The 27,330-nt window shown below is 62.2% G+C and overlaps 3 protein-coding genes, 1 long non-coding RNA gene and 1 other non-coding gene across 11 annotated transcripts; 3 read left to right on the plus strand and 2 right to left on the minus strand.

Moving 5' to 3' along the window:
- The first annotated feature begins 326 nt into the window (after positions 1-326).
- On the plus strand, positions 327-397 carry TRNAG-CCC (transfer RNA glycine (anticodon CCC)). The gene has a single exon. It is a non-coding gene; the product is annotated as a tRNA-Gly (tRNA).
- A 377-nt stretch (positions 398-774) lies between these two features.
- On the plus strand, positions 775-2,645 carry METTL26 (methyltransferase like 26). Of its 2 annotated transcripts, XM_021086912.2 has the most exons (6): positions 775-1,001; positions 1,161-1,323; positions 1,538-1,597; positions 1,837-1,904; positions 1,995-2,073; positions 2,150-2,342. In XM_021086912.2, the coding sequence occupies exons 1-6, from the start codon at positions 805-807 to the stop codon at positions 2,195-2,197; spliced, it is 615 nt and encodes a 204-aa protein (XP_020942571.1). In that variant the 5' UTR covers positions 775-804; the 3' UTR covers positions 2,198-2,342. The 2 variants fall into 2 exon arrangements, with proteins under 2 accessions (XP_020942571.1, XP_084874292.1); XM_085018166.1 differs by lacking the exon at positions 1,837-1,904 and having other exon boundaries at positions 2,150-2,645.
- An 18-nt stretch (positions 2,646-2,663) lies between these two features.
- WFIKKN1 (WAP, follistatin/kazal, immunoglobulin, kunitz and netrin domain containing 1) lies at positions 2,664-5,260 on the minus strand. The gene is made up of 2 exons (XM_021086907.2): positions 4,864-5,260; positions 2,664-4,225 (listed from the first exon to the last, which is right to left on the minus strand). The coding sequence occupies exons 1-2, from the start codon at positions 5,032-5,034 to the stop codon at positions 2,750-2,752; spliced, it is 1,647 nt and encodes a 548-aa protein (XP_020942566.2). The 5' UTR covers positions 5,035-5,260; the 3' UTR covers positions 2,664-2,749.
- Positions 5,261-7,022: 1,762 nt separating this feature from the next.
- RAB40C (RAB40C, member RAS oncogene family) lies at positions 7,023-26,497 on the minus strand. 6 transcript variants are annotated; one of them, XM_021086909.2, is made up of 7 exons: positions 26,330-26,497; positions 25,381-25,599; positions 15,501-15,561; positions 14,937-14,997; positions 9,749-9,826; positions 9,338-9,560; positions 7,023-8,879 (listed from the first exon to the last, which is right to left on the minus strand). In XM_021086909.2, exons 2-7 carry the CDS (start codon positions 25,520-25,522, stop codon positions 8,599-8,601), a joined length of 846 nt encoding a protein of 281 aa, XP_020942568.1. In that variant the 5' UTR covers positions 25,523-25,599; positions 26,330-26,497; the 3' UTR covers positions 7,023-8,598. The 6 variants fall into 6 exon arrangements, with proteins under 6 accessions (XP_020942568.1, XP_020942569.1, XP_084874306.1 ...); XM_021086910.2 differs by lacking the exon at positions 26,330-26,497 and adding an exon at positions 26,173-26,316; XM_085018180.1 differs by lacking the exon at positions 26,330-26,497 and adding an exon at positions 25,926-26,173.
- Positions 15,806-20,299, plus strand: LOC146404615 (uncharacterized). Its single transcript, XR_014841121.1, has 2 exons — positions 15,806-15,856; positions 16,337-20,299. It is a non-coding gene; the product is annotated as an uncharacterized LOC146404615 (long non-coding RNA).
- Positions 26,498-27,330: the final 833 nt, after the last annotated feature.

The raw sequence follows: 27,330 nt of genomic DNA on the forward strand, positions 1-27,330 counted from the left end.
GCCCTGCCAAGCACAGACCCGCCCACCCACGAAGCCCCGCCCTCACAACTTCCGGAATGCCTCAGTTGCCATGGTTTTCAAGGCGCGAACGCCGCTCCAGGCGTCCATAAAACCTCAGCCCCACTCCGTCTCCTTGAGGGCCGGGTGCCCAAACGGTACCGCGAGATCCCCGGTCAAGCCCGGTGTTCCTGCTCCTGCTGCGGGCGCGGCGGAGGCGCGTGCACTCTGATGTCTCTGCGCGAGCGGAGCCGGCTCGGCGGGGTGAAGGGGGGGAGGGGATTTGCGTCACAATCTCCTAAGTCTCTGGGAGAAACCTTTAAGCAACAGCGCCGCTGGTGTAGTGGTATCATGCAAGATTCCCATTCTTGCGACCCGGGTTCGATTCCCGGGCGGCGCAGGCTTTTCTTTCTCCGGTGTTTTTTTCCCACCATCTCAAAAAATGGACTCTGATCCTAAAAAGATTAATGAAGAAGAGAAGGAAAAAAAAAAAAAAAGACGAGAGAGAAGCATCCATTCTGGTGCGACACGAACAAGACAATTTTGGAACAATGAGCTCTATGAAAATGCTAGGACAGCCACGGCCAGAGGGTGCTGAGCTTTTGGGCTCCTGCAAAGCAATGACCCAAACTCTAGCCCAGACCCTCACCAGAAGCCCCCGCGCGCTGCGCGCCCTTTAAGGCGCGACGCCTGTGCTCATTTTCCCGGGGTGGGGCGGGCGGCGGCTGCGCGGCGGGCGGGTCTCAGACGCGCCCAGCGGCGCGGGACTGCATCGTCACTAGGGCCCCAGGCCGCAGGACTGAAACCATGCTGGTGGCGGCGGCCGCCGAGCGGAACAAGGAGCCCATCCTTCACGTGCTGCGGCAGTATGTGGACCCGACTCAGCGCGGCGTCCGCGTGCTCGAGGTGGCCTCGGGCTCCGGCCAGCATGCAGCCCACTTCGCGCGGGCTTTCCCGCACGCCGAGTGGCAGCCGTCAGACGTGGATCAGCGCTGCCTGGACAGGTGTGGCGGGAAGGCGGGACCCCGGGGGTGAAAGTGGGCCCCGTCCCGCTGCCATGGTTCGCATGCCTTTGTGATTCCTCCAAGCATCTCCTGAGTGGGGGTGCAGGGGCTCAGAAAGGCTGCCCAGGCCACTGCCACCCACGGGCTGCCCTTCTGCAGTATCTCGGCCACGGCTCTGGCCCAGGGCCTAACCAACGTGAAGGCCCCGCTGTACCTGGACGTGACCTGGGATTGGGAGCAGTGGGGTGGGATCCTGCCGCGATCACTGGACCTGCTGCTCTGCATCAACATGATCCACATCAGCCCCCTGAGCTGCACCGAGGTCTGTGGGGCTGTGGGCACACAACCTAGGGGCCACCTGCCGAAGCGATGTGCTGGGAGGGAGCTAGGTGCCAGGTTGGCACGTATGGGAGGCAGGCCATTCGGGCCGGGAGCGGGTGCGGGGAGGTCAGGCTGAGTCTCCAGCCCTGAGCCCAGGGCTCCTGGAGGATCCCGGGGACAGCTCCTCACTGCTGTCTGGCCTCCCACCTCCGCAGGGCCTCTTCAGAGCAGCAGGACACCTGCTTAAACCCAAGGCTGTGCTCATCACCTACGGGGTGAGTGCTCCTGCCCCAGCTGGGCCTCCCCTGGCAGCACCGCCCCAGCCGGCCCTGGGTGTGCCTCACCTGCTAGTCTCCCTGCACCCTCTTGGCTCAGCAGCTGGTCCTCAGCAGTCTCCCCTCTGCAGGGCATGGAGGGAGGTGTCCTTTCCGTCCTGTGGGTGCGCGTCTGTGAGTCTGCCTGGGGGAGGGCTGACCGTGGGCAGCGGGCAGAGTAGTGACCCCCATCTCCACAGCCCTTCGCCGTCAACGGAAAGATTTCTCCCCAGAGTAATGTGGACTTTGATCTGAGCCTCAGATGCAGGTCAGAGCTGGGTGGGTAGGGGGCTTGGTTGGGGGGTCGGGTGGGCTGGGTGACCCCCAGGCCGCTACGCCACCTCCTTCTCTCCTGCAGGAACCCGGAGTGGGGGCTGCGGGACACAGCCCTGCTGGCAGACCTGGGCCAGGCCAGCAGCCTGCTCCTGGAGAGGATGGTAGGTGGTGATGACTGATCACGGGCAGCCTCCCTGGGGACCAGGGCAGTTTCTCCAGCCGAAGTATCTTCCCCAGGTGGACATGCCAGCCAACAACAAGTGTCTGATCTTCCGAAAAGAGTAACCCCTCCTCCTCCGGCATGCCCACGTCCCTGGGACAGAGCCAGACCACCAGCCTCTGCCTCCCCGGGCCACCCAGATGGGGGATTCTTGGCCAGTGGCCACAGGGCTGCTGAGAGCCTGGGAATAAAGTGCTTTCTGCTGTCCCATTGCTGGTATCCGCCATGCCTCCTCCTGGGAGCACCCCTGCAGGGACTAGGTGGGCAGGCTGTATTTCCCAGGATTCCACACACTGGCGACGTGAGGGGTCTGGCTCTGGGTCGGGGCTTGGGGACATCCTGCACTCTGCTGCTCCAGTCAGGCAGCGAGGGGAGGGAGGACCCAGGCACTGCTGTGGCAGGACCAAGCCGGCCACCTGGCCTCCCACCCTGGTGTCCAACTCAGAGGCTGGTCCTCACCCATGCTCCCTGGTGACCTCAGACTGGAGCCAAGACCTCAGGTGGTGGCAGGACCCATAGCACCCACAGGCCTGACGTCCAGGATGCTTTTATTCAATGGCCGGGGGTGGGGGGGCATGGGCCTGGGGCTGCGGGTGGAGGGGTGTGGGGAGGGCAGGCTAGTCCTGGAAGCGGTTGAGCAGCTCACAGGCCTTTCTCTCTAGCAGCTCTGAGATCTTCTTGACTCGCTTCTCGCTGGCAGCACGGACATAGCTGCCCGCATCCAGCATGGCCACGCCATCTCGCACCTCGCCCATGATGACCAGCGGGCCGTCGCCAGCTGTCATGTTGGGGCAGGGGCAGGCCCGGTCCATGCCGCTCAGTGTCACCTCCAGGTACTTGGTGCCCAGGAACCTGAGGCCCATCTTGTCATCCTTGAGCACGTCGTCCAGAGCCACACGCGCGATGCCGCCGCTGCCCGCCTCGGGCTCCTCCAGCACCTCGGTGAGCCGCCCCACAATGGCGAAGTCACTGCGGCACAGGCTGAGCGCCAGCTTGCTCCGGAGCCGGCAGGCCCGGCAGGGTGGCATCCGCGGCACAGGGCAGGCCCCCTCACAGCTCTCTCGGCTCTCGAAGTTGTTGCCGTTGCCCTCGCAGCCGCTGTACACGAAGGGGTGGCACTGCTGCAGCAGCGGGCTGTAGGCCCAGCGAGGCTCCCAGCCCTGGCAGGGGCCCTGCACGGCCGGCAGCATGCAGGCGTCCCTGGGGCCGTGGGCGCAGGCCTGCTGGCACGCCTCGTAGGTCTCGAAGCCCTGGGCCCCCCTCGCACAGCTGCCAGCTGGGAAGGTCATGCAGCCGCCCCGCCGCGGGTCAAAGTGCCAGAGGACGCGGCTAGATGGGGGCCCGACACAGGCCTGCGTGCTGGGCAGGCACTGGGCCGGGGGGGTGGCGGCGGGCCCGTCCCCAGCCGGCTCCCGCTCGACCACAGACAGTGGGAAGTCGGCCCGCAGCAGGCCGGCAGCGTTGCGAGCGGTGCACGTGTAGAGGCCAGCATCCTCGGGCCGCGCGTTGTAAAGCACCAGCTGCCCGATGCTGGTGACCACCACGTTGCCGTACATCTGGTCCGGCCGCATGATCAGGTGCTCCCGTTGGTCGCTCTGCTTCTCCCAGGTCACCGCAGGCGGCGGGCGGCCACTGACGTCGCAGTGGAGGCTGGCTGTGCCCCCCACGTACACAGCCTGCGGGGCGGGGCTGCTGTAGAGAGCAGGTGGCACCGGGGCATCCTCGGGCGGTGGGCGGGCGGTGGTCTCAGGGGGCTCGGGGCTGCTGGGTGGCCAGCTGAGGATGTGCTTGCAGGGCACGACGTGCAGGCGGAGGCCACGCAGGCAGGCCTCGGCGTCCATGTAGCAGCGGTTGTAGTAGGTGAGGCCGTCCGAGGCGCAGGTGAAGCTGGGCTCCTTCTCACAGCGGTCACGGCAGCGGCACACAGGCTGCCCATCCCAGATGTCGCAGTCGGAGCCCTGCTGCTGGCACACGACGCCCTCGCACGAGGCTGTCAGAGTGGGTGCAGCCGGGCTGCCGCCGGGGAAGCGCGCTGCCACACAGCTCTGCAGCCCGCACACGTTGGTGCAGCACTTCTCGGTGGCCGCACAGTCCTGGGGGCGGGGGGGACAGCTCAGCAGACCCCCAAATACCGTCCTCCCAGCCCAGCATGCCCAGCTGAATGCCCTGCTGTCTCTCCCTGAACCCTTTCCTCCGGGAGCTGAGCAGGTTTGCAGACGTCTCCCTTCCACCCTGACCGTGAACAACCGGCCCGGCACGCCTGCCACCTGTGTCATCTCACGGACCCTTGGACCCCCGGCCCCAAAGCAGCTTTTATGACTCCCGCCACGCGGACGAGGACACTGAAGCCCGGGGGCGGGGGGGGGGCGGGGAAATATGCGAAGCGTGTGCAAGGGCGCTGCGGGCGCAGGGCCGGACTGCGAAGGCCGGTCCAGATAGGCCACCTGCCTTCCCCGCCGAGAACAGCCGGTCACAGGGGGAGGGGGGTCTGGGGAGAAAGAAGGGGGTCTTCTATCTTCGGACACAGGGAGGCAAAGGCTGGGGGCCTGTGCCCTGGACCTCTCGTATGGAGTACAGTGTGAGATCCCGGGAGATGGAGCCTGAGGAGGAAGCGATCGCTCGGTCCAGGGCTGCTAGAATCGCCTGGGTCTGGGCTTCCCCGAGGCAGCCCTGGGTGCCTACATTGTCCCCATCCCGCCAGCGGGGCCAACGGGCCAGTGCCCGGGCTCACCTGGTCTCTGCCGCACTCACGCTCACAGGTGCTCTGGGCGTCCACCCACAGGTTGGGGCTGAGCTGGTTGGGGCACACACCCGGGTGGTCCCCGGGCCCCGGCGGCAGGCTGGCCCCCGCAGTCAGCCCAGCCAGCAGGAACAGCGGCAGGAGTGGCCTCAGGGCCGGCATGGGGACCGCGGGCCCAGGGGCTGGGGGGGTGTGGCCGCTGGCCCCTCCCCTCCTCAGGCCCTGCTGAGCCTCCGTCTGCAGGCATCCACCCTCCCAGGGCTGCGGATGGCGCCCCAGCCTTCTGTCCCAGGGCTCCCCTCTGTCCCCCAAGGCCGGTGCTCACAGCAGACGCTGGGTGGGTTCCGGGTCTCTGGCGCTGAGTCTGTGCATGTGGCACCGGCCCCTCCCCCGCCTGGCCCCTCTGGTCAGCTCAAGGCAGGGGGCGGGGAGAGGGGAGGAAGTCTGGGGAGGGGCCAGGGCCCAGGAGCACAGAGACACTGGCCATGAGGGTCACCGAGGGGCGGAGAAGGGCGGCACTGGCCGGAGAGGGGAGGGGAAAGGGCTGTAACCGGAGCCCTCCTCCCTCCCGGGCCTGGGCTCAGGGATCAAAGCTGCCCTTCAGGAGGGGGCAGGGCTGGCCAGCCCCACGGGTTCCCCCACCCAACTCCAGGCCAAGGTCTGTCCTAGGGTAGGCTCCCACGGGCCTGCTCCTGGGCATCACCAAAGGCAGAGAGGCAGGCACTCCGCGTTCGGCCCAGCAATGTGGGCTTCTGCTTCCTTCCTAGGGAGATTCCGCAGCCTTCTCCACGCCCCTTCTCACAGTCACACCCTGGCAGCAGGTTTTCAAGTCAGTTCTAAACCCTTTCTACTGAGGGTGAGGCCTCTGCAGCACGAAGGTGTCTGGTGTGTGTGGCCTGGCTCTCCTCTGACGACGGGGCTGACGGGGGTCAGGGAGGCTGACCCTCTGGTGCCGGCTGAACCCCAGGCTCCTGGGCCAGACCCTTCCTCAACCGGGTAAGGCGGCCCTCGCATGGTGGAGAGAGGAAAGGGCTCGTGTGTGCTGGCCAGCACAGCAGAGTGTGGACCTGAGCCCACGTGAATCTCAGTGGCCGGAGCCCTAGTCCTGCGAGAGCAAAGGGATCTGAAAAGAGCAGGATGGAAGTCCCTCCTGGGTGTGGGGCAGGTGGGGAGGTGGAACACAGCCACTGCCAGGTGTGCCCGGCCCAGGTACCTGGGCCCTGGGAGTGTGTGCTCCGAGACTGGACAGGAAAAGTGTCCTGTGAGCCTGCACTGGACCTACTGGCCTGAGAGGCAGGGCCTCTGGTCCTGGTCTGGTCTGAATGAGACCAAGACACCCCAGGTGTGGGGAACTGGGGCTTGTAGGCACAGGAGCTAGAGGCCCCGGACACCCCTGTGGGGCTGCAGCCAGAGGCAGTGGTCCCCAGGGCGTCTGGTGCACCCATGAGCCAAACCCCACTCACCATTTTATTTTTCTTTTGTCTTTTGAGGGCTGTACCTGCTTCACACAGAGGTTCCCAGGCTAGGGGTCGAATCAAGAGTTACAGCTGCCAGCCTACACCACAGCACAGCAACCTGGGATCCAAGCTGTGTCTGCGACCTACACCAGGGCTCACGGCAATGCCGGATGCTTAACCCACTGAGCGAGGCCAGGGATTGAACCTGCGTCCTCAGGGATACTGGTCAGAGTCCTTTCCTCTGCGCCACAATAGGCACTCCAAGCCCTGCGCATCCTGTGAGCTGATGGCTCTCCCGCTGAAGGTGCTGAGTGCTCACGGCTGTGAGGCATCCTGGGGGACGGTCGTCCTGCTCCAGCACCCTCTCAGGCAGCAGAATGAACCTGGCCGTCGGGTCCTAACCTGACTCAGTGCAGTGAGGGCTCAGCGGCCCGGCCTCCAGCCTGGGGGCAGCAGGGAGCAGATGGTCCCAGCTGCCCCCGTTTGTGCCACTGTGCCGGCAGGGATGGGCTGGGGAGAGCTGCCTCCTGGCCCAAGGGGGAACCCAGCAACCGTGGCCTCACTTGGAAGCTCAGCAAGGCAGTCTCGGGGAACAGAGTAGGAACAAAGCAGCCCTCTGCAGCGTCAGCCCCCACCAAACACGCTCGGCAGGGTGAAGTCGGATTCATTCACTCACAGCAAAGCCTCCAAGGCCAGAGTTGAATTACATTTACTGTACAAAGAAAGTAAAACCATCCCAAACGAGCCCAGGAATGGAGCAAGTGAGGACAGCAGCAAAGGGTAGTGTTGACGTGGTGAACACAGGACCATCTTTCTCCAAAACAAAGTCCAAAGAAGGGGCTCCGGCGCCCGCCCCTGCTGGCGGCCAGGCTTCCGCTCGCACGTGTGGCAGCCCCCTCCCCACCTCCCCTCCCAGGAGAGCAGCCCCTGGGGCACCCACCACAGAAGAGGCCCCGAGCACAGGGGTCACAGGCCAGGGAGGGGCCCGCAGGCAGGAGGTAGAGTTGAGTACCGGGGTGCGGTCACATCACCAGCCAGATGGACGGAAGGAGGCTAGGCCTCCAGCTCAGGCTGGTGGGTGGGTCCTTGAGGAGGGGCCCGGCCTCCACCACTGAGAAACGAGTGACGGGTGACCTGACAGCAGAGGGGTGACACCAGGGGCAGAGCAGCGATGGGACCTCAACCAAGGTCAGGAGACCAGCGGGTCAGAGCAAGGTCTAGAAGGCCCAGGAGGCAAGTGGCACAGGCTCCGTCCAAACGCGCCCAGGGCCTGGCGGCCAGGCGGCCCAGCAGCTACTGCCTGCCTACGAACAGCTCCCGTCTTCCACCCAGACTGACTCCGAGCCGGCTTCGTGAGACAACATTTGTAAACAGAACTGCGGGAGGCTATCTGCCCCTACATGGGGTGGGAGGGAGCTGGGGGAGCTTGGGGGTGTACGCCCCACTACCCCTTTTCCAAGAAACATGGAAATTCCACTTGGGAACCTGCAAATTGCTCACGGCTCTAAACCCATAGCTCTGCGACACACAGGATGTCATCCAGGAAGGCTGACGGGAGCCCTGGAAGCCGCAGCCCATCCACACAGAGTGCTGGGGCTCGAATCCTCACCACTGCCTAGTGTTCCACAGCGGGCACACTGACCACCACACTCAGAAAGGCCGCCACACACGGCCACAGCATCCGACACTGCTGCTGCTGCCGCCCAAGGTTTCCAGGTGTCCCCGCTGGCCCCCACACAGCCCACATCCCCGTAACAAGTGTCCTGTGAGCTCAGATTCAAGTCTTGATGGTGGGTTTCTTCCCATCTTTGATTCAAAGACCCGCCCTCTCCCAGTGTCCCCAGCGCATCCTCACAGCTGTCACGGGCTCACCAAGTGGTTGCAAGGAGGCTTCCCTGCTGGTCCTTTGAAAATGTACAAAAGGGGCGAACCATCTTTTACATAAATAAGAAAAGGAACTGGCCCCCCAGTCCCGGGGACAGCCCTTTCAAGGCGGGGGCCAGGCAGAGCTGCCTCCTGGGCTCTTCTCAGCCGCACCTCCGGGTCCTGGGCGTGGCCCGCCACCAGCCCAGCAGCGCGGCCCCGCACTGGACTGTGCAGCTGGTCTAGCTGAGCCCACCAGCCCACGAGGTGGATCCCCAAACTTCCCAGGAGGGACCGTGTGGCCAAAGTTTCCCTGCACAGAGCGCTGGGCCTGGCGCCCAGCCTGGAGTGCTCCCCAAGCGTGAGCCCTCCCAGAGTGCGTCTGGATGAGGCGCAGCCTGCCCGGCTAGGAGATCTTACAGTTGCTCCGAGAGCAGTTCTGGGGTGGGCTCTGCGGGGGTCGGATGGACTTGGACCTCTTGAGGCTGTTGCCCTTGCTCCCACTGCCCCCCGCGCCACTAGCCAGAGAGTAGGATCTCCCGTGCATCATGACTGCGTTCATGCCATTGGCCATCGAGAAAGACTTGAGGTGGCTCTTGATGGTGACGGGCAGCGGGAGCTTGTCGATGAGGTGCACAGGGGTGCAGGAAACGATGGCCCGGCAACAGAGGTCCTGCAGGCTGAACACTGCAGGAGGGGGCAGATGGGGGGACAGGAGGTCAGACCTTGGGAAGGAGGGGCAGCGGGGCAGCAATTCTGCCACTAAATGAGCGCGGGGGATGCCCCCGGCGGGTGGGAACTGGGGAGGTCTGCAAAGCCTCGGGGGTTATAGACCCTCAGCGCCTCCTCACCCTGGGCACTGTGGGACCCTTGAGGGCTCTGCCAGCTAGCTCCCCAGTCCCTCAGCCTGGGCGGGGACTGAGCTTCCCTGGCTGCCTAGGCAGCTTGGCTCCCGTGGGACTGTTGAGTTCAATGAACTGGGGCCAGGGGCCTGGAACTTGCTGGCTGTGAGAAGGGTCAGTCCCCGCCCGCCCCCAGCAGCCCCGGAGCCCCGCCCCCGGCGGCCCCTCCTAGCCCCGCCCCCAGCAGTCCCCCGAGCCCCGCCCCTCCTCGCCCCCACCGCAGGCCCCGGCCGTGAGTCTCACCCCGGTTTGGCCTCCAGATCTTCTCCATGCCGTGCCGCATGAGCACGATGCGGGACAGCTCCGTGAAGGACTCGATGACGTTGAAGTTGCACAGGGGGCTCACTTCGAAGAAGGTCATGCAGTTTTTCTCCGCGTAGGCGCGGGCCTGCTCTGTCGGGACTTGGCGCTTGAAGGCCAGGTGCAGGCGGTTCCCGACCAGGATCCGAGGGACCCCGGGAGCATGCTTGGGGAGCACAGGACTCAGCAGAGGCAAGAAGGCGGGTTGCGCCCTCTCTGCACTGCATCCCCTGCAAGCGGGCAGGGCCCTCTGCACCAGACGGCGCAGTCGGGGCAGCTACAGGGGTCGCAGAGGCTCCCCTGGGGCATGGGAGCGCACGCGCCAGGAGGGGGTGCCTGCCTGAGCATACCTACCTCATCAATCTCCTTGATCCACCGGTCAATGCCGTCGAAGGACCAGCGGTTGGTGATGTCATACACCAGCAGGATCCCCTGCACAGAAAACGGGGCGCTGAGAGGCCCTCTGGATGGAAGGGGTCTTGCTCAGGCTCGGCCTAGGCAGCTTTCTCCCAGCACAGGCCGGATCCGGGCACTGGGGGACCAGTGTCATGTGGACCCTACAGGATGCTTAACAGGAGGTGGAAACTGCACTTTGAGCCTTTCTCTTGCATTTAAGGGGGCTCTGTGCCCAGGGCTCAGCCAGCCCCATCCTGACCATGCCCAGGGCCTGTGGCACTGGATGCCCTGCCCTTGGGGACTGGACTGGGGCAGAACTGGCATTGTTTCAATATCTTTCCTCCAAGCACATTGTATTCCCCTGCGATCACTTAGAAGTCATTCAATCCAAGACAGGTGCACGCGGGACGGGAGTGTGGGGCTGTGTCCTCCACACTGTCCACTGTGCACTCTTCCTGGGGGCACCGGGGCCGCCAGCGGCGGCCGCCCCCACAAGCCGGGCGGAGCAGGATCTGTTGTGGGACTTGCCCATCGCATCCCTTAGAGACCAGTTAACCACATCCGCCCACCCCTCACTGGCCCTCCCTATACGATCAGCAGCGCCTTGTCACTGAGCCTCAGGAAGGCGACTCCAGCGAGTGGCCACAGCCACCAAGCCCCCTGCCTGTCTCTGGCCCTACGCGCCACCCTGACACAGGCTCAGCCAGAGCCCGTCGGCACACACACCCTCCCTGTCCTGGAGGCTTCCTTCAGCCCGTCTCTATCACACGCGGGAGAAGAGCAGAGCTGAGACAGAAGGAAAAGGGCACTCTCTCCATCTCACAACGAGGGCTTTTATTTTATTTCATTTTTGCTTTTTAGGGCCTCACCTGTGGCACACGGAGGTTCGCAGGCTAGGGGCTGAATCAGAGCTGCAGCCGCCAGCCTACGCCACAGCCACAGCAACGCGGGATTCGAGCCACATCTGCGACCCACACCACAGCTCACGGCAATGCCAGATCCTTTACCCGCTGAGCAAGGCCAGGGATCGACCCCAGTTCCCAGTCGGATTTGTTTCTGCTGCGCCATGACGGAACGCCACAGTGAGGAATTTTAAAGCTTTTCCCCTTAAAAACGCCCTTCAAATTCCAGAACGCCCGGTCCTGGAAGGAAGAAGTGGGATGGAGGTTGAGCTGACGTCCCCGCTGCCTGGTGGCTCCTGGCCTCTGGTTGGAAGCCTTGGGCAGAGCAGGGCAGAGCTGCCTGCTGCCCCGGGGGGACCAGCCAGGCGGAGAGGCACATCTTCGCTGTGGCGGGGGACAGAGTTCACCAAGAAGGAATTCACACTGTTGCCTGGGGCACAGGGACGAAGCCCTGGCCTTCGGTGTCGGGGTGGAGGTAGGGCCCCATGTGCTCCAACTCAGAAACCCTCTTCTGAGAAATAACGGGGACGTGTCCAAAGACCAGCCTTTACGTGCTCATCACGGTGCTGCTCACGAAACAAAACATGGGAAACAAACTCAACCGTGGCGCCCAGGGCAGGCAAGCAAAGACCCGTGCACTTCAGGGCACGCACACTGATCACGGGCACCTGCACGACAGACTGGGACGTGACAAACACAGATCCCACAGGTCGTACAGGGCAGTTTTTAAAAAGCAGAAAGAGGATTCCTGTTGTGGCAGCGGAAATGAATCTGACTAGGAACCATGCGTGGGGCTGCGGGTTCGATCCCTGGCCTCACTCAGTGGGTTAAGGATCTGGTGTTGCCTGTAGGTCACAGATGTGGCTCAGATCATGCGTTGCTGCGGCTGTGGCGTAGGCCAGCAGCTGCAGCTCTGAACAGACCCCTCACCTGGGAACCTCCAAGTGCCATGGGTGCAGCCCTAAAAGGCAAAAAATTAAAAAAAACCCACTAAAAACCAGAAATATAAACACACCACACGGAAAATGTTTCCACAGATGTGATCCCACATCGAAGGGCTGGATGGTGGACTGACTTTCTTGTTTAAGCTTCCTGTGTAATGTTTAAAAGCTCAAGCCGGAGTTCCTGTAATGGCTCCAGTGGTTAACGAAGCCGACTGGGAACCATGAGGTTGCAGGGTCGATCCCTGGCCTTGCTCTGTGGGTTAACGAGTGGTGTTGCCATGAGCTGTGGTGTAGGTTGCAGATGCAGCTCGGATCTGGCGTTGCTGTGGGTGTGGCGTAGGCTGGTGGCTATAGCTCCGATTGGACCCCTAGCCTGGGAACCTCTATATGCTGCGGGTGTGGCCCTAGAAAAGCTAGAAAGACAAAAAAAAAAGCTCAAGCCAATGAGAAGCGCAACTCTTGGGTTCAGGCCTCAACTGCACCCCAAGGCTGTCAAGGGGCCCCTTGCTGCTCCTCCTGCTGGCACCAGCCTTCGTCCAGCAGCACCACCCACGTCTGACAGGTAAGGGTGGTGACAGAGGGGCCACAGGAGGAAGGACGCAGTGCTGGTCACACTGAAGGCAGGATCAAAATGGTCGCAGACTTGGCCGGAAAACACCCGGGCTCGCTGACAGGCAGGACAGCTGAGAAAGCAAAACGAGGCGTCTGCGCGTCTCAAAGTGGCAGAAGGCAGGGCAAGGCGGTTCTCACTCTATCCTTTTTGCTCCAGTTTTTATCTGCTTTTGTTTTGCTTTGTTTTTTGCCTGCCCTGCAGCATATGAGTTCCCACACCAGGGATCGGATCCGGGCCGCAGCTGCAACCTATCACCTACACCGTCGCTGCAGCAATGCCAGATCCTTCGCCCACTGTGTGGGGCCAGGGATTAAACCTGCGTCCCAGTGCGGCGGAGGCACTGCCAATCCCACTGCGCCACAGCAGGAACACCTTTTAAAAAAATCGTTGTCTTTTTTTTCAATGGCTGCACCCACGGCATACAGAAGCTCCCGGACCAGGGATTGAATCTGAGCTGCAGCTGTGGCAGTGCTGGATCCTTTACCCCACGATGCCAGGCCGGGGATCGAACTTAAGCCTCCGCAGTGACCCGAGCAGCCCCAGGTTCTTAAACGCACTGTGCTACAGCAGGAGCTCCTTGCTCAACGGTTTGTTTTTGCTTTTTAGGGCCACACCTGCAGCATATGGAGGTTTCCAGGCCCAGGCCAGGGGTCAAATCAGAGCTACAGCTGCTGACCTACACCACAGTCACAGCAACATCAGATCCAAGCCGCCTCTGAGAACTACACCACAGCTCATGGCAACGCTGGATCTTTAACCCACTGAGCAAGGTCAGGAATTGAATCTGCGACCTCATGGTGCCTAGTCAGATTCATTCCCACTGCATCACAATGGGAACTCCTCAACCTTTTAAAAGTTGGTAAGTACTCTAGGGTATACATAGAAGCTCTGTTCTCTCCCCCACTACTCATCCAGGAATCAGTATCGTCTCGCAAGTGTCTCCCAGGCGTTTCTTAACTCAGGCTCACGGTGCAAACTGCCTGGTACAGCCAGGGCCTAGTCCCCACAGCAGCCAGCGCCCTGCGCCAGGCTCATCAGCTGGCACTGCTGCTGGCGCTCAGGTAACAGACCTACTATCATCACAAACATCAGTAATGACCCTCAGACCACATGCATGCAACTCGAGCTGTAAGAGAAAATCCCAGACGTGGAGCTTGGGCCTGGGATTGCTGTCCAGGTGATTTACGAGCTTACACCCCAGAGCAGGCACAGACCTGAGGCACGAAGAAGCTGACAACTCTGGACAAAAGGTCTGCCTGTGCAACCACCAACCTGACGAAGGCCCAGAGGTGCGGTTTTTAATTAGCTTAGTTTGGAGTGAGTAATATGTTTGGGTGGGAGAGCTGCCAAGGAAGGAGAGGCTCGGGCTGAACGCAACGCAGGGCCCGGCTCTGTCCAGAAGCACGTGCACTGACCTGGGGAGCAGCTGTCAAACCCACGGCTGCACACCCCGCCCGCTGCTCCACCCGCAGGCAGAGATGCGTCCGCACAGGCCCGCAGCAAGCAGGCACCCAGACCACTCTCGGAGGGAAAGCCCATCTATTCTCTGCCTCCGGAAGCCAGCGCCTGGCTGGGCGCTCCCTGGTCCTCATGGAGCTCACCCAAACCCCCAACTCAACAGTCCCCTCCACAGGGAGGGGGAACCGCTCCCTCCCCCCGCGGGAAGCACGGGCCACAGGACCTCAGCAAGAGAAAACAGGGCCACCGGTCAGAGGGACTCAAAGGCAGAGACAAGTGACAGCAGGCAGAGGTGGGCGGCTGGCTTGTGCAGCCTGGGCCCTGAGGGAGCCACAAGGCCTCTCCGGTCTTAACCGAGGGTAGGAGAGCGACAGGAAACAGGGGGACTGAGAGGAAGGGGCCACGAGGGCCATGCTGCTGCCAGCCCTGGCACGATGGGAAGAGGATGGGCAAGGCACCGCTGTTCGGGCAGGAGAGTCGGAGGCCAGCTTCGACACCCACCCACAAGGCAGAAAGGAGGGCCCTGGGCTCCCCGCCGCCCGAGGCGGAGGGAGGCCCCTCCTGAACCAGTGCTTCCGGGCAGGGCTGGACAGGGCCCACTGAGGGATCTCCTTGGCAAGTGCGGAAGCCCAAGGGGTCAACGGCTTGCCCTGCACCACAGACAGGACTGGTCTTCAGCCGGGCCCCTCATACTGGGGCTGCGAGTCGGGAGCTGCTCTGTTCACATAACTGCCTCTTCCCCTCCCTCCAGCCTAGAATCACACAGACCTGGTCAGCACGCAGGGGGCCTGGGGGGACACAGGGAGAGACAAGCGAGCCTCCCCCCAACTCCGCGCCCCCCACCCCAGCTCAGGTGCACTTTCAGGGCAGGCCCAGGACACCCTCCGACCTCGGCTCCCTGCCCCCCCCCCGGGGGGGGCCCATGGCAGCCCCTTCCACAGCGGCTCCAGCTCTTAGTCTGTGCAGCCTGGAGAGGGGTCCAGCCCGGCTGCCCGGGCAGCCTCCTCACTCAGGACACGGAGGAGTCACCTCTGACGCATCAGGTGACAGAAGACGCCCCCACAGGACAGGTCCCCACACACCTGCAGCAGCTCTGATGGCGGAGGCCCTTCCTCTCAGTGGGCATCCTCGTTTGTGCTCCTAGGTGATGCCCTGATGTTCAAACATGGCACGTGGGGTCTGACCCGCGGCCAATACAAGCAGACCCCCTGTGGCACCTCCGGTCTTACCTGCGCGCCCCTGGAGTAGGACCTGAAGATGGTGCAGAACCTGCCCTGGCCCGACGTGTCCCTGCAACAAAGGGGTTGAGGAGGCAGCTCGTGGGACCCCAGTACGTGCAGTGGGACCCCGTGAGGCTCCTGCCGCCTGCCCCTCCGACTCAGCGCGCCTGGCCAACCGCGGCGGGCCTGGGCGCCCGGGAGACTGAGCAGAGGGCTGGAGCACCCCAAAGCTGTGGGAATTTTCCACCTTGAGGTTCTGGGAATGCCCTCAGGGTGGGGCCCAGTGAAGGGCGGAGAGAGAGGAGCCGTGGCCCCGGTGGAAAGGAGGCTTTATGGGCAAAGGGGAGCTGGGCTCTGTCAGGACAAGTCACCCTGGACCTTCTGGTTTCTGTATCACACTGCGTCCCACGTTCCCCCAGGGGCAGTGTCGACGGCTGGTCCACCGGCAGGAGCAGGGCGCTCGCTCTTTGTGCCTCTGAGGATCCCGACTTGCTTCACTCAGCTTCTTGGCTACGTGAACCCACCGAAGGGCAGGAGACCCACCCCAGCCACGTGGCCCCACGGCCCACTCACCAGAGCTCCAGCTTGACCCGCCGGCCGTCCAGCAAGATGGTGGTTGTCTTGTAGTCAATTCCTGAAAGGAAACAGAGGGCAGCTGAAGGACTGGTCTGGCCAGGGCACCGTCCTTGCAGCCAGGAAGAGTCGTGGCTCCCACCCAGGGTTCCCGTGTCACACCAGACGCCCACGCCGGAGGCCTTGACACTGTCCAGAGGGAGGGTGGTTGCTCTCTGCACTGATCCACTTCGTGCAGTTCTCTGAGTTCTGGGGTCCCCGCAGCTGCAGGTACTGACAACTGGAGTGTGCCTGGAGTGTTGTTGTTTTTTTTTATTTTTTGGTCTTTCTTAGGGCTGCACCTGCGGCACATGGAGGTTCCCAGGCGAGGGGTGGAATCGGGGCTGCAGCTGCCATCCTACGCCACAGCCACAGCAACTTGGGATCTGAGCCACGTCTGTGACCTACACACCAGCTCAGAGCAATGCTAGATCTTTGACCCACTGAGTGAGGCCAGGGATCGAACGGACCCACATCTTCATGGCTATCAGTCAGGTTAGTTACCACTGACCCACGACAGGAAATCCCAAAAAACTTTTTTTTAAGTATAAAAAAATAGGAGTTCCCTTTGAGGCTCAGTGGGTGAAGAACCTGACATAGTGCCCATGAGGATGCGGGTTTGATCCCTGGCCTCGTGCAGTGGGTTAAGGATCCAGTGTTGCCACAAGCAGGAGTGTAGGTGGCAGACGCAGCTCGGATCCCGCGTTGCTGTGGCTGTGGTGTAGCCTGGAAGCTGCAGCTCTGAGCCAGCCCCTTGCCTGAGAACTTCCATATGCTGCAGGTGCGGCCCTAAAGAGAAAAAAAGAAAAGAACGAAAGAAAGAAAACCAGGTAAGATACCACATCGCACTCTTGAGATGGTCGTTGATAAAAATCCAGAAACGCAGCAGTGTGGGGGAGGGTGTGTGTATTTGCACACCTATGTTCAGTGCCCGCCCACCTCCAGGATCTGGTGAAGATGTACAGGGTGCCTCCTCAATTCACGGAAAACACAGACATGCCACATCCAAAGACAGGCGGCTGGACAGAGGCAGCACCTGCGGTGGCGAGGACGGCGCCAGCCGGCCGGGGCCACCGAGCCAGCGCTGCGGCTCTGGGCTCTCAAGATCTGTTGCTGCAGCACTTCGATGACCCGCCCTCAAAATCCCAGGCTCTTGGCCAGAGCGATGACCAGAGGTGTCGCTGGCACGGTGGACCCTGTGGCCGCACAGGCAGGACCGCGGACGCACACGGCAGCTCTCTGGCTCGGCAGCCCAGCGCAGGGGCGGGAGCCGCTCCACGCAAGGAGGGGTCCCCGCACGGCCCAGCCTGAGGCCCTAGGACTGCGGACAGCCCCCAGGCGGACCCGGGGCTCAGGAGGCCAGAGTGGACCCCCGTGTCCCTGCCGGTCCCTCCCAGCCCAGGCTCTGGCTCCCCGCACTGCACTCGCCCGAGGGGCTCGTGAGGTCTGAAGGAGAGGGTCCTACCGGTTGGGGGAGGGGGGGTCTGAAGGGAGAGCAATTCACCTGACACAAGGGGCTTTTTCCCTTTCTGCTACCTGCCAGGCACCCAGCTGGCCGGCCCTGCACGGCCAGGGCTGCAGCGGGTCCCCAGAGCACCTGGGCACCAATGCCCACCGTGCCACGCCGGCCGGGTGTGCCGCCCTGACGCCGAGATCTGCAGGGATGCTCCCACCTTGGGAATCACGGGAGACTGTGTCTTGCTTGTTTGGATTTTCCCGAAGTGGTCACCCTTTTAAAAAAACGATGTCACCCACAGCAACACCCACACCAGATCCATTTTCACTGTCACTTCTCAGCACCCAGCAGAGGTGTTCCCAAGCGGGGACTCAATGAACTACAGACAACCCGCCAACACGGACCAATTGCCTTTCTTCCGCCTTTACGTTGCGGCTTCGTGGCTCCTGCATGTGTGTTTGAGGCTTTTCCTCTCCAGGACTGCAAGGGGTGCTGCCAAGCACTGTCCAGAAGGGCCTGCCAGCTTCCAGGCACAGTGGCTAGCATCGCCCGCCTTGCTCCTCCTGGCCAGCTTGGGAAGCAGGGCAGGAAGCCCTGCTGCTGGCTGCTGCCTCTGCCTCCTTCTAAGAGGTGCTCCAGGACACAGGCTCAGCCAGGGGAGGGCAGCAGGGAGGGACCTAACAACAGAGGCCCTTCAAGTGTCATCTTTTTTTTTAAAATTTTTAATTTTTTGTCTTTTTGCCATTTCTTGGGCCGCTCCTGTGGCATTCAAGTGCCATCTTGATCACTGCCCACGTCCCAGGCATCTGGGGAGGCTGCCGGGCCTCTCCCACACACCTGCCCAGGCTCAGCTCGGACCCACCTGCAGGGACCACCCACCACATGCCCCCAACTCCGTTCTGTGCAAGGTTCAGGTGTTCTGGGGGAAACGGCGACAGTAAAAGCATAACCGTTCAACAAGACCCACAGGACAACTTGTTAGAAATTCAAGAACAATGAACAAAATCTGAGTAATAAAAAAATGGGTTAAGAATGAGAGAGGAGTTCCCACTGTGGCTCAGTGGGTTAAGAACCTGAGTAGCATCCATGAGGATGCAGGTTCAATCCCTAGCCTTGCTCAGTGGGTTAAGGATCCAGCATTGATGCAAGCTGCAGTGCAGGTCGCAGATGAGGCTCCGATTTGGCGGTGCTGTGGCTGTGGCGTAGGCTGGCAGCTACAGGTCCCATTGGACCCCTAGCCTCGGAACTTCCATACGCTGCAGGTACGGCTGTAACAGGGCAAAAAAAAAGAATGAAAGAGAGGTATTCCTGCTATGGCACAATGGGATCAGCAGCAACCCTGTAGCACCAGGACGCAGGTTCAATCCCTGAGCTGGCACAGTGGCTTAAAGGATCTGGTGTTGCCGTCGCTGTGGGGTAGGTCCCAACTGCAGCTAGGATTTAAATCCTCGCCTGGAAACTCTGAATGTTATGGAGCCAAAAAAAAAGAAAAAAAAGAAAAAAAAAGAATGCAAAAGGAAACACTAATCAATACCTTCCTGTGCGGTGTGAAATCCAGCACCAGAAACTGGAAGGCGGTTCCCAACGGGGCCGGACACCGCGGGCAGCCCGGACCCAGGCGCGGGCCCTCACAGCTAGCGGACAACCCTCTGTTTTTCAGTGCAGCCCACTATGGACGAAAGCCAGGAGGCCGGTCGTCCAGTGGAGCTGCCACAGCTCACCTCCCGGGCCCCAGCCAGCTCCTGCGTTTCCCACGTGATGCCAGCACATGGCGTCACGGTGCTGCCCCCACACCCGAGGAGGGCAGCTGCTGTTCCTGGCTGTTCCCACCTAAGGAGGGAAAACCAGGCCTCCCCAAGTTCCCAGAGAGAGACACAGAAAAGATGCTGGGGACACAGGCAGACACGCCGAGGTGCCTGGGATCCACACACTAGCCGAGCAGGCAGCCCTGGCCCGGCGGTCCTCCCAGACACACCTGGCCTGCCCCCCCATGTCCCGTCCCAAGGGGGAGACCACAGCCCAGGCCTCTGCCAAGGCCACACGCCTCACACCAGAGCGTGCGTGGGGGCAGAGAAGGCTCTCGGGCAGTGTGGTAGGAACTCCTCCCGCCTCCTGGCACTCCCACCGCGGGCACAGCCCTCCTCTGAGGGAGGTGGGAGCTGAGACTGGCTTCTGGCCTTGGAATGAGACCAAGTGACGAGGTCCCCTCCATGGGACCATGCTGCACAGCACTGTTCCACTGGGACCTGAAGCAGGCCACGCTAGGGACAGGCCTCTGCCCAGGAACGGACGGCTGCCAGGTGCTGCCCACAGCCACACGAGTTTGGAAGCCAGTCCGCCCCAGCCCACATCTGGGCACGGCCTGTGAGAGATGGATGCCCAGTGAGGCCTGGCCAAGCTGTGCCGGATTCCTGGCCCCCAGACACTGGGCACTCATGAGCGGGCATGTTTTAAGCCACTTGGTCTGTGCCATTACTTGGTCAGCTGAGACAGAATCCCACACATCAGGACTTACAAACAGCAGATGTTTCTACCCCACTGGAGGCGGGTGTCCAAGGCCACCTGCAGACCGTGTGGCTGGTGGGCAGCTTCCCGCTGTGTCCTCGCCAGGCGCAGGGCGCAAGGGGGTTCTCCGGGGTCCCCTTTACAAGGACAGTAATCCAGGAGCTCCCGCTGCGATGCAAGGGGTTAAGAATCCGATGCAGTAACCTGGGTCACAGCTGCAGCTCAGACTCAGTCCCTGGCCGTGGAACTCTTGTGGGTGTGGCCACAGAAAGAAAAAAAGCACCAACACAGGAACTAATCCTCCCTTGTGATCTGATCACCCCTGAAGCCCTCGCCTCCTAACATCATCCACCAGACAGAGAATCTGGGGGGACACTCATTCAGTCCTCGGCAGTAAGACCCCAGCAACGTGCATGCCTCCGACAGGCCCGCAGAAATCTACCAAGGTCAAACAACAAAAAGAACCTCCTCTTAGGCCGTGGGGGGCAGCCTGGGAGCACGGTCCCTATGGGGCAGAGGGGCTTTGCAGACGGGACCAGGGTTATGGGCCCCAAGAGAGGAGAGGGTTGAGGTCACCCCGGGCCCAGTGTCATCGAGAGCCCTTAGAGAGAGTTCCCTTCATGGCTCAGCAGTTAACGAACCTGACTAGGATCCGTGAGGATGCGGGTTCAATCCCTGGCCTCACTCAATGGGTTAAGGATCCGGCATTGCTGTGGTGTAGGTCGCAGACGCGCCTCAGATCCCATGTGGCTGTGGCTGTGGCTGTGGCCAGCAGGTGTGGCTGTGATTCGACCCCTAGCCTGGGAACTTCCATATGCCTCAGGTTCGACCCTAAAAAAACAAAACAAAACAAAAAAGTCCTTAGAGCGGGGGATTCGGAGAGACTGAAGGAAAGGGAGGCCCCAACCTGGCTTTGAAGGTGGGGGAAGGGGCAAGGTGGAGTGTGCCAGTCACCCCGAAAAGCCAGGGAACAGACAGGGCCCTGCCTGGTCAGGACACCTGCAGCACAGGAAGGTGACAGGCCCAGCACCGCAGAGAAGGAATATGAAAGAGCACACGTAATCACAGGGAGTCTCCCGGCATTAGTCTCTGTTGCTGGGAGTGGCATTAACAGGAGGGGACCCACAGGATGGAGGGCTGTCGGGCCCTGAGTACACCTAGAAGGGAAGCAGGCTGTGGTGTGCGCAGAGCCCTCGCACCCTCCCGATGGGTCAGACGCTGCCCGGCTGCTTTGGAAAACCGTCTGGCAGGACCTACGAAGACGGCACCTGCGGCCCAGCCACCTGGCCTCGCTGCTGCCCCGACAGAGCCCGGGGTGCAGGCCGTCCACCCGCACGGGTGGCTTTCCGCAGCAGCACCGCTCAGGGCGGCCCGGCAAACGCTCCCAAAGCCCACAAGCGGGCGGATGAGCGCGTGAGACGACGCTCCCGGAGGATGCACGGGCCCCAACTGCCCACGGTGACATGGCCGAATGCCACGCGACACAGAGAAAGACAGAAGCCACGCAAGAGTCCACGCATGTGGCTCTGCTCACAGAAAAACTCCAGAAATGCGAACCAGCCTGTGACGGCCAGGTCAGCAACGGCCAGGTGTGGGCCCGAGGGGACGGGCTGCGAGAACGGTGATGGGTGGCCTGTCAGCACCCCCGTGAAGAGCCAGCCCACTGCAGGCTTGACAGGGATACAAGGGCCTGGTCCCGTACATTAGGCCTCAATAACGCTGATCAAAAGGAAAAAGCTGACAACACCCAACGCTGGCCCACACATGAGCCACGGGCCTCTACACTCTGCTGGTGGGGGTTCAAAGTGACAGGGCACTTCAGGCCCCGGCGTGGCACCGCCTGCAAGAGAAACAGACACGCACGCACGCACGGGGCGCAGCAACCCACTCCCAAAAACACCCCCACGAGAGGACTTGTGCATTCTCATGCCATGAGCCATACACTTGTAAAGGGCCAACAAGAGGGAGCTCCCGTCGTGGAGCAGTGGTAACGAACCTGACCAGGATCTGGGAGGATGCGGGTTTGATCCCCAGCCTCACCCAGTGGGTGAAGGATCCGGCGTTGCTGTGACCTGTGGTGCAGGCCCGCAGGTGCATATGCAATTCATCCCCGAGCCCGGGAACTTCCATATGCTGTGCGTGCGGCTCTTGGAAAACAAAAGAGACACACACACAGAAAAAGCCAACAAGATAACTAAGAATATTTCACCACAAAAACAAGTTTACAAAATTTTAAAGTATCTGTACAAGAACGTTCATAGTAGCAGCCCTCTCAGTAGCCAAAATCAGGAAATCGGCCCAAAGCATAACAATAGCTAAATGGACAAGGCAGTGCCATCCGGAGACGCCAAGCTGTGCCCTGCGCCATGTAACACGGATGGACTTGCTGAGTGACACGAGCAAAGATGAGAAAGGCCACGTTGCACGGTTCCTCTTACAAAAGTTCTGGCGAGAGCTGGAGTTCCCCTGTGGCTCAGCAGGTTAATGACCCAGTGTGGTCACTGCAGCAGCTCACATCGCTGCAGTGACAAGGGTTCCATTCCTGGCCCAGGAATTTCCATGTGCCCCAGGTATGGCCAAAAAAAAAAAAAAAAGGAAGAGAAGGCTTGCTTTTCTCCAGGTGTGTCCCTTCTGGATACAGGTGAGGATGCCGAGCATCGTCAGGGCAGAGACCGCCAGGCGGGTGAGCGCCCTGTCCATGGCCTTCCAGTCCTCAGGCACCGCCCCCCCCAAGACCTAACAGGCTGCCCCGTCGAATCACTTAAAATAAGCACCACAGCCAGCAATGGTGACACCATCAGGTTCTGCCCACCCAGGGAGGGTCTGGCTGCTGCCCATCCAGACCGGAATCCAGTCAGTGCAGCCCCAGCTGCGCCAGGGCGGGGGCCAAGCGCCTGTGAGCCACCAAGTGAGCACACGGGACTTGATCCCGCGGAAGCCAGGGTAGCAGAGGCAGGGTGGCAGCGGCTGCACGCTGACCAGAGCCTCCGCCGGTCACACGGCACCTGAGCCCACACCTTCTCCTGCCCAAACCGCATCAGCGAGAAAAGTGGACTCAGCTACCAATGCGGTTTTCTCATTCCTCGTCTGTACAATGGGCGAGGCCGGGGCCTCAGCGAGACGGCAGCAGGGGGGTGCCTGGCACACATCACCCTCGGGCCCATACCTCACCCTGGGACCTGGCACCTGACGAAGGAAAGACAAACCCGAGAGATGACCCAGAAGACGGCTGAGATCCGGACGCTCGCCTAGGCAGGCGCGCAGGGAGGAGGGACAGGGAGGGGCTGCGAGGCGACCACAGGCACAGGGGCGCCACACCAGGCTGCTCTTCCTCAAAAACGCACGTTTAGCGTGAGCTCTGGGGACGGGGCACTGGAGAAGATGTCGGGGGTGAAGAGCCCAGCACGGGCGCGTCTGGAGACGCGGGCTCCCCCGGGGGGGCACCGAGGACAGAAACCAACTCGCAGCCTGAGAAACACTGGGAACCGCTCAAGGCGAAGGAGACACACTGCACGGCCACCCTGCGCCTCCTGCTCCACCAGCACGGACCCCGAGAGCCACAGGGAGGATGGAGCGGGGCTCTCTCCCTGGGCTCCCAGGACCTGGGCTTGCCAACCGTAACGCGACCTCTCACTGACCCCTGGCCCTCGTGTGAAAACACGTGGGAGCCAGGGTGCAGAGGGCGGAACTGTCTTAACCGAGGGTGTCCACCGCTTCTGAAGCAGGGTCGCTCCGGCAGGCGCTGACACCTCCTCCTCCTGCACTCACAACCGTGCTGCCTGCGCTCTGGAGCCCAGCTCCTGGGTGGATGGACCAGAAGGGGCCACAAAGTCTTCAAGAGAGCACAGATGGGAGCTCCCGCTATGGCACCACAGGACCGGTGGCATTGCTGCCGTGCCAGGATGCAGGGTCCATCTCTGGCTCGGCACAGTGAGATAAAGATCTGTTGTTGCCACAGCCATGGCATGGGTCACAATCGCAGCTCAAGTCTGATCCCTGGCCTGCGAACTTCACATGCTGCAGGGCGGCCAAAAAAAGGAGTTTAAAAAAAAGAGAGAGAGAGAAAAGGCACAACCCCTTCCCCTAAAACCACTGCAGTGTGTTAAGAAGAGAAATCAAAGCTCCTGAGGAGAGGTTTTCAGACCTAGGAGTACAAACACACACCATCAGCACCTCCAGACACCAAGGGTCTGCGTGGGCTCCAGGGCGGTGTGTGGCTGGCATGTGTGGCTCGTTGCTGCTTTGGGTGCCGACACGATAAAAGGCCATGCAACGACTCCTGTGTCTACGAGGCTGGGGAGAGTCAGGTGTCCCAGGTACCTGCTGCGGAACAGGTGAGGCAAGACTTCAATGCGAGAAATAACTTGCCTGGCCCAAGGAAGGGTGTTGGATACACGCCCTTCAATGGGAAGGGACCTCCCTGCCACTGGTCATCTGCTCCTGGCCAGACTGACCCCGAAAGGTTAAGCCAAGCACAAGAAGCTCGGAGATGTACTGACTCTTAACAAGGAAAGAAAAAGATACACGCATCTGCCACAAGGGAATCAGAGATCAAAAGCTCCCCAAAAACACAAAGCAAATTCGAGATGCGCCGAACGCTGAGAACTAACTGCTCCAGTTAGGAAGCCTTCAGGGCAGCAGAATGAAGTACCCTCAGACCCACCCACCTCGCCCTGAGAAAGGGCACTGGCCCCGGAGCCTCCGAGCTGACGCCCTGACTGCATGTGCCACACATCGTAACCTCCAGGACCCTCGCCGCCCTGCCAGCCCAGGGGCTTCCGCACACTTCTGGCAGCTGGCCCTCCCGCTGGACCACCGTGCTTCTCCTCGGGCGGGACTCAACACGTCACGAGAAGAGCGGCAGCACACTGCCCCCGAGAGCAGGGACAGGAGGCCGGGCCACTCGCTCCAGCTGCCTCGCTGCGCCCGGCTGGAGGCAGCTCAGACCCAGGAGTCCTCGTCCTGGGAAGCCGCTGAGGCCCTGATGGAGCCCAGCCCCCCTTCAAAGCATCCCCATCTCTGGGAAAGCAGCTCAGGCGCCCACCCCCCGTCTGACTCCAGAGGACCGCTTGACTGTGGCGGGCAAGGGACCGACTCAGCCCCCCAAGGCCTCCCTCTCACACCCTTGGGGGCCTCACACTTCCTCGCCCTCCCTACAACACCACCCAGCGCTCCGGTGGGCTGGGCCCTCCAGACCCCTGCCCCTCGCTCCGTGCTTAGCAGGAAGGGCGCAGGGCCGGCCCAGGTAAGCCGACGACTCTGACGCGTCCTAAGGGGAGAAAGGGTCAAGAAGCACTGGCCACACGCTGGCGGCCAGAGCCCAGGAATTCAGCAAGCAGCGAAGGCTCACAGCAGTCAGGCAGGACTGACCAGACTCTGAGCGACAAAGCTACAGAGGAGGCGGAAGACCGGACTCCAAGGAGTAAAACTCCTCGCAAAGACGGCCCTTCCAGGAGCCCGACGGCCCCCCGGGGGACCCACGTCAACTGCGAGAAAAGAGAGGACCTCACACTGGTGCCAGAGACCTGTAGCTCTTGTGTGTTTTGGCTGCACGGCCAGAAACGTGGAAAGAACGTTTAACCCCGTCCGGATCGGGCGTTTTCGTCCAGCCCAAGGAAGGGATGCCTTGAGCCAACGGCCTGCTTTGAGGACGCCCAGCTGTGCACACCTGGCACACCTGGTGAGGCCCCGCGACCAAAGAAAAAGCCCTTCTTCCTCAGGAGTCCCTCGGCCAGATCTCTGCCCCCACGACGCCGCGGGCCCCAGAAGGGCCTCGACAAGCTCGAGCCGCAGCTCCCCCGCCCCGGCCCGAGACGCGAGGCGGACGGCAGGTCGCCGGGCGGAGCCAGGTGCGCGCGGCGGCCCGCCGGCCGGCCTTACCGTTGCTGTAGGCGTACGGAGACTCGGCTGCGCCGTCCTGCAGGCTCTCCAGGATCTCGCCCTTGCCCACGTCGCTGTCGCCCACCAGCAGGAACTTGAGCAGGTAGTCGTAGCTCTTGACTGGGCTGCCCTGCGTCCCCATCTTCGCTCACGCGCGCGCGGGCCGCACCCGCATGCCCACGGCGCCGCGGAGCCCGCTGGCGGAGGCCTCCGACCGACCTGCGTGCGCGGGCGCGGGTGAGCGAGGCCGGCGGACGGCAAGGCCGCTCCGCCCGCACCTGCTCCACCGCCCCCGCTTCGCTTCCCTTCGCCTCGCCTCAGCGCCGCCGCCGCCGCCCCGCAGCTTCCCGCACGGCGCCGAGCAGCCCCGCCACCCCGCCCCGCCCCGCGCGCCACCATTGGTCGTCCGCCGCACCCTTCCCGCGGCCATTGGCCGCTGCGCATATCCGTCAGCACTGCTAGCGCCCCTGCCCCCGCCCCCCCAGCTTCCCATACAGCGCTGCGAGACCTCGGGTCGTTCCTCCCCATCATTGCCCCGCCCCTACGCTGCTGCTGTACGTCGCACGCCGCCTCCCGCGCGGCCACTGGCCCGTGAGCACGTCCATCAAAGCTGCCCCGCCTCCATCGCTTCCCACTCAGTTCTGCGAAGACTCCAGTCGCCCCGCCCCGCCTTCACGCTGTTGCCATTGGCCCCTCGCCTCTCGCTTTCCGGGACCCTCTGATCCGCCTGCCTGTCCGTCAGCATTACGCCCCCCACCCCCCGCCGATTCCCGCAGAGCATCCGAGACTCACCGGCAAACCTGCCCACTGCCCCCGCAGCTCCTGGGCCCTAACACGCCCCCTCCGCTTCGCCATTGGCCACCGCAGCCGATCCTCCCAGAGCTACTGGACCACCTACACGTCGCTCATGGCCCTCTAAGCCCGCCCATCTTGCCCCCTATACGCTCACCAATCAGAAGCTTGGACCTCCAGGTTGTTTGCATACACCCCCTTACTTCCGCGGACTGAGCGGGACGGTGGCGGTCCCCGTTGTGAGGTGACGCGGGTGACTATGGCAGGGCTGAACCTCCTAGAAAGCTGCGGCCGCAGCTTCCGCAGAGACCCGGGCGCGTACAGTGCGGCCCCCCGGAAAGGCGCCCTCCCCACGGAGGGGGCGTGACGAGGGCGCAGTGAGACAAGATCCACCAATCGGCGCTCGGAGCGGCCGGGTAGACGGGACTTCCGTTCCCGCGCCGGGGGCGGGGCCGGGGGATGGTGAGGTGGGGGCGGGCGCCGGGTTTCTTGTGGGGAAGGTGGTGAGTGGGGGCGCGGGTGAGGGGGCGGGGAGACGAGGCAGGGCGCGAGGGTAGGGACGGTGAAATGAGGCGGTGGCAGGAACTTGGAATTACCTGGGTCGGGGCGCAGGGGCAGCGAGGTGAGGCTTGGTTGCAGGCGGCGAGGCGGGGACTCCAGCGCAGCTCTGTCCCCGCCCCTCGCGTCTGCCCCGTTCCCTGGGCAAGTCTTGCAGGTGACAGCGCGGCTCTCAAGGCCGCTGCAGAAAGGGGGTCGGCCTGCATGTCGTCCTCTAGCCCCAGAGACGACGGCAGCACTGGCTGTGAGCCGCCCACCCTGGGAAGAGTCGGGGTCAGGCCAGGTGGGGCACCCAGGAGGGCCCAGGAAGAGGGTCCGGGGGAGCCTGTAGGAGGAAGTGACTTTGGGTTGTTTACAGAATGGATAGGTTATGAAAAGGTGTGAACAGTTGTGAAGATACAATTTTATTCTGCAAAATAGAAAGTAAAGCAAAATATACCCTCTTCACCCATTAGATTGGCAACATTACTTGTGGCACCTAGGATGTAGGGTGACAGCTCTCTGGCAGGGAGGTTGGACAACTTAGTAAGTAATTCCATATTTCATTTAGTCGGGAGAAGTTCTCAAAAACAAGCTCATGAATTTCACTGTTGGAGTTCC

The sequence above is a fragment of the Sus scrofa genome, chromosome 3, assembly GCF_054392235.1.
Source record: "Sus scrofa isolate SSC_HxYL_T2T_F1_AM1 chromosome 3, Sscrofa_HxYL_maternal_Yorkshire_Landrace_v2.0, whole genome shotgun sequence".
Classification (NCBI taxonomy): Eukaryota; Metazoa; Chordata; class Mammalia; order Artiodactyla; family Suidae; genus Sus; species Sus scrofa.